General features: G+C 38.0%; 1 protein-coding gene across 1 annotated transcript; it reads left to right on the top strand.

The window, feature by feature from the left end:
* The first annotated feature begins 906 nt into the window (after positions 1-906).
* LOC131238979 (peroxidase 3-like) lies at positions 907-3,936 on the top strand. The gene is made up of 4 exons (XM_058236551.1): positions 907-1,205; positions 1,671-1,859; positions 2,202-2,364; positions 3,367-3,936. Exons 1-4 carry the CDS (start codon positions 996-998, stop codon positions 3,780-3,782), a joined length of 978 nt encoding a protein of 325 aa, XP_058092534.1. The 5' UTR covers positions 907-995; the 3' UTR covers positions 3,783-3,936.
* The last annotated feature ends 2,151 nt before the right edge of the window (positions 3,937-6,087 follow it).

Raw genomic sequence — 6,087 nt, 5'->3', positions numbered from 1 at the left:
TATTTATTTTATATCCACGCAGTCTATCAAGCTTTTTGGGAGTGGGCCTAAGTTGGTATGATCTGTGGCTGTAAAATCACAACCATGCATCGGTGGGCCATACTTTTTTGTTTTTTTCTTACTTTTGACCACATGTCTTTTCAGTACAATTGTAGCCTGTCTGATTATTAGGATGCTTGTTCTTGGGAGTGGATTAGGTGTGACCCGGCCTCACCCAAGAAGGTGTGCCCATTTCTGTGGGGCCACCTTGATGTATGTATTCTATATCCACACCATTCATCCGTTTTTTAGATCATTTTAGGTATGAGTCTGAAAATGAAGCAGAACCAAAACTAAAGTAGATATAAGAAACAATGATGATTGGCCCTTAAAAATTTAAGGTCTCTCTCTGTATATATAGCCGAATGCTCACCTGCGAACACGGACTACTTACAAACTTTTTTGAGAACTTATCATATTTGATGAGCCTTTTTGAGAACTTATCATATTTGATGAGCCTCAAAAATCTGAACGGTCCACATGAAGCAAAACCTCATGAAACCCTCCGGTACCAATTTTTACTTTGAACCATAACTTTAGTGGGCCATAAAAAGGAAAACAGTTTCTTCCCTTGATTTGATTTTTCGAATTATGCTCTAAAATGACCTGGCAAAACCGATGGACAGCATGGATACAAAATACATACATCATAGAGGGCCCCACGGTGAGGGCTTGCACCGTCTTGGATGAGTCCGCGCACCTAATCCTTTCCCCTCGTTATTTATTGAAGTAAGGCACAGAATCAGTGGGACCCACCAGATGAATGATTCAAACTTGCCAGAAAAGCTACACATCGGAAAGTGTAAGGAGATAGCATTTTTATGGCTTCTACTCTTCCGCTTTGTTTCACCAATTCAAATAACTGAAGGAGCTTTTATAAAGTCATCTATCACGTGGTCTGTTCATTCAGTGTAGAAAATACAAGTGAAAGAGGTGTTATACATTTTGTAAGGAAAATGGGGAAGTTGAGCTGTGCTGGTATTCTCATCCTTGGTTTTTTGGGATTTCTGGGCCATGCTGAAGCTACTCTGAAAATGGGATTTTATGATCAGAGCTGTCCGAAAGCAGAGAAGATCGTATCAGACTATGTAAAGCAGCATATCTCTCGAGTACCGTCGTTGGCAGCGCAGCTTCTGAGAATGCATTTCCATGATTGCTTTGTGCGGGTCAGTATCCTCTGTTTTACTCTGTTTTCCTCTGTTTCGTTATGATTTTTAACGGAAGGCAGTGGACATTTTTTCTTTTAATTTGGTTATGGTTTCTATCGCTGAATAATGTGTGTCGATCCAGACCGTCCAAATTCTCGGCCCCATTGTGGATGTATTATATGTTGATAATTACACTGATCAGACAATCTTAACCATCTGATATTGACTGATGAGGTTGGTCTGCTGATTATTTTCTTGATCACCATCCATATTATAGCCACCAAATAGATTTTTAAGATCATTGGGTGAGTTTGATTTTTGGGTTTCTGCTCAATTCATAATGGGGCCTCTGATTTAGATGGTCTGGATGATCTACTACATGCATTCCAAATGTAGTAGAAAATGTGGGCATTTCTGTTTTGTGGGAGAGATACAAGGATTTTATTGTTGTTTGATTTCTTCTTCTTTTTATTCTTTTTTCAGGGCTGTGATGCATCTGTTCTGTTGAATTCAACTTCAAACCAAGCAGAGAAGGATGCAGTTCCGAATCGAACGCTCCGAGGATTCGATTTCATTGACCGTGTGAAGAGCTTGTTAGAAGCCGAGTGCCCAGGCATTGTTTCATGCGCTGATATCGTTACATTGGCGACAAGAGATGCAATTGTAGTGACTGTAAGGATTCTGTCACCCCACCATTTCAATTCATTCCAGCAAGAGATTTGATTTCTACATTGGTGTGTATGATCAAGGCCATTCATCATGAGGAACCCATCATCAAGGCTCGAAAATTAGGCTGGCCCAAGTCATCAAATGGACCACGTGTTTCAGAAAATAGGATTTCTAAAAACAACAGAATTCTTGTTCTTGGGACTGTCCATCTGCATTGTGGGCCTACCTAATGAATTTTCCGATGTCGAATTAATTAAATGATCTTCCACCAAAATTAAATAACTTGTAGCATTTGTTCATGTTTCAACTAATCCATCTTGTTTATTACTACCTCTGCAACAACAGGGTGGACCATCTTGGCAGGTCCCCACCGGTCGAAGAGATGGGACAGTGTCGAATGTTTCGGAAGCCTCAAACGAAATCCCTGCTCCAAATTTCAATTTCAGTTCTCTGCAATCGAATTTCGCTAGCAAAGGTCTTGATGTGCAAGATTTGGTTCTGTTATCTGGTAAGCTACTATTTCAGTTACCACCAATCGTTAAGTATTGGTCTGCCCATATTCAATAATGGCCACACAAATCTGATGTAGAGCAGGTCACAAATATTTTCAGGGCAAAAATGGACTAGAGAAGGCCCAATCAGAGGCAGAAATGATCCTGACCGTTAAAACGTTAAAACAATTGTATCTTGCAAATTGGGATTAGTTTTTGGACATATCATATATGATTTTCGAGTTGGAGAAACTACTTTAGCCAACCAATTCTATAAGATTGACGGTCAAAAGTCTCTTTTATTTTCATTTTTATTATAAATGATAAGTTTTAGTTCGATCAAACCTGGAATTTGTAGGACTCTGCCTGGTATGAAAAGGGTTTAGAAAAATTAAGAGAATAACATGGTTTGGAGAAATTGGCCCCTTACTATTTTTTGCGAAAAATTATGAAGCCTAGTAGGAATGGAGACCATCTGTAAATAGTAAGTTTAGTATTTATATCAAGTCACAATTTTAGGAAGTTTGAATCTAAAACTTTGTCTGAGGGTTGAGCTCATTATTTAAAGGTTGTAATTTCATTTTTTTAAAATTTTTTTATAATTCATTTATTTCAAATTTATTAGAAATTATTTCTAATTTTATCCTCGTGAATTCAAAGAAGCTCTCTGAGGAGTCCAGAGAGCTCCGTGGATTTGCAGTAGTTATTCCCTGAGAAAGACGGTGATTGACCTAATCACATCCTTCCTGCGTCAAAATCGTGGGCCCATTTTGAACAGAGCATAGTAGAAAACTGATATTGATCATTAACCAATTGATATAAAAAATTGAATTTGGACTGCTGACCGTATATCTTTCTAATTATCCTTTTGTTGATCAATGGTCTATCCACTAAGGGGGCCATGGCTCAAACAGTTTGGATTTACACACATAAGTGCCACATATACAGTGGACGAATCACCACCATTTAATAAAGGGCGAAAAATGTGCATGATCAAGAATTGTCTTTGATTATCATAGGGGGTCACACAATCGGCATCGCTCACTGTCCAGCATTCAGCGCCCGGCTCTACAACTTCACAGGAGTAGGCGATGAAGACCCATCTCTAGACAGTGAGTACGCCGCAGTTCTTCGTAGGAACAAGTGCAGAACACAGACTGATAACACCACATTGGCCGAAATGGACCCGGGCAGTTTCAGGACGTTCGATCTTAGCTACTACCAACTTCTACTGAAGAGACGAGGTCTGTTCGAGTCCGATGCAGCTCTGACCACAGACAGCACCTCCAGATCTTACATTCTCGAACTCCTTAATGGCCCACTTTCAAAGTTCTTTGAGGAGTTTGCACTGTCCATGGAGAAGATGGGCCGCATCGAAGTAAAGACGGGATCGACGGGTGAGATCAGAAAGAACTGTGCCATGGTAAACGGTTAGGATTTCAGTTCAGTTTGATTGCTGCTAGTGGTGTAAGATTTGAATTTTCATGCCATTTCCAGATTTGTTTTCTGGTTTTGGTTCTGTGAGGCTTTGGACTATGAAAATCAGCTCATTATCATTGTTAATTTTATTATTTAAGTAAATTATGGTCTCCATGGCTCCCCCTCTCCCTTTCCCTTACTTATAAAAGTGGAACAGATACGATAGTGTTAGAAAAATGTTGGATATACTGAATTTTTTTTTTTAAAAAAAGTTTAATTATATCGTTTCAGTAGGCTGAATCACATAAAATATACGCTGTCTTTAAAATGTGATTCGCCTCCTTATCAATTGCTGATGGATTACAGGCGAATTGCTTTCAGGATAAGACAAGCTTATTTGAATCCGGTGTGCAACAATCACGATGGGTCCACTTAGGAACAATTCAACATAGCAGATCTTCTAGTAGAATCAAACAGTCGATGCATTAGAATATTCTATGAATGAGATGTTATCTGGAGAATATGATGGAATAGGAGGTATTAGTGTTTGAGATGATGAAATTTGAACCGGAATGGTTCAGTTTATATAGGCACCAGGGAATGGACTGTTGCTAGGTGGCCATCAATGGTTTAGAACATTTGAAAAATGTTTTTGACCATTGATCATTAATTTCAGACGTTTTTGGTCGTCGGATTGGAAGATCTGACCGTTGGATCATCATGGCCCATTCATTTTTGGACTATTGTAGATTTCAAGCCAGCTAGCCGTTTTTAGAAACGATTAACTATTTTAGATTAAAGATCCGACCGTTCTCGGTCGCCTATAAAACCCTGACTTATTTCAGATCCATTGTATCTAGGCTCCTATTAGATCACTTTCACTGTCTCGCGACAGTTTGCGTAAGGTCATGAGGGAGCGACCATTATGTGACATGATGCGCACATGTGATGTATGCCACTACAGCCACACTACCCACACTTACTCCCACGCCCGTGCCCGTGCTAGAGCGCGCGCGTGTGTTCTAGTGTATAGCACTAGAACGGGTTACTTGAGCATCTCAATCTCTAAAGCTCTAACTAAGAATACTACAAATATATCCACATATAAATCTTAAAACTCTTTCTATCATTTTCGATGTAGGACAAAAGCACACACTGCACTTTTTTATTTGAAATTCCTGAAAATCATTTTGGCGACAAAATTATGAAATTTTGAAATATTTTTTCCAAAACCACAAATTTCAACATATAGTCCATAAGACTACTTAAATGCACCCTCCTCAAGCTAGAGCATGAGCATCGAACATTCCTAACTTGATTTCAATGTCATTCAAACGAGCTCTATAACATCTTTTGTAAATATATTTGCTAACTGATCTTTAGATGCGATATGAGGTGTACTAATAACGTTGCTTTTTAATTCCTCACGAATGAAATGATAGTTGACTCGGATGTACTTGGTACATTTGTGAAAAACTAGATTAGACGTCATGTGAATTGTAACTTAATTGTTGTAGAAGAGAGGAACAACAAATGTGATATCATTGTTGATATCAACAAGAAAGGAGTGCAGCCAAAGCACTTCATTGGTACCATGCATCATAGCTCAATGTTTAATTATCTTTTACTAAAGATAGTACAATAACTATATGTTGCTTAATCTTTTAAGAGACAATATTACCTTCCACGAATGTATAGAACTTGGTCGTGGAACGTCAATAGCAAAAGATCTTGCCCAATATACATTACAATAAGCTTGAATGTTAAGGTGGCTATGATTAATATAAATAATAACTTTGCCTAGAGCTGCTTTTATGAATGTGATAGACAATATTTAAATGATAGATACTTGGAGTCTGAATAAATTAATTGACTATACTCAAGGCATATACAATGTTAAATGATAGATACTTGGAGTCTGAATAAATTAATTGACTATACTCACAGCATATACAATGTTAAATGATAGATACTTGGAGTCTGAATAAATTAATTGACTATACTCACGGCATATACAATGTTGGGACGAGTGATGAATTTTAAATGAGCTTGCCCACCGAATGACAATAATGCTCAGGGTTAGAGATAATGGGGGATTCCTGATTAGATAAGTAATGAATCACTTCAATCAGTATCTTAACAGGGTGGGACCCATCATTCTTATAGGGACCAAAAGATCAATGACATACTTTACTTGAGAAATAAAAATGTCATGTAGGCCATGCAACTTTTATTCCAAGAAAGTGTCGTAAAGGCTTGAGCTCTTTAATCTCAAACAAATCAATAAAAAATTACATGACCTTGAATATTTTTGTTACACT

The sequence above is a fragment of the Magnolia sinica genome, chromosome 1 (genome assembly GCF_029962835.1).
Source record: "Magnolia sinica isolate HGM2019 chromosome 1, MsV1, whole genome shotgun sequence".
Lineage (NCBI taxonomy): Eukaryota > Viridiplantae > Streptophyta > Magnoliopsida > Magnoliales > Magnoliaceae > Magnolia > Magnolia sinica.
The sequence above is the reverse complement of the archived record's forward strand: the minus strand, read 5'-3'. Positions and strand labels throughout refer to the sequence as shown.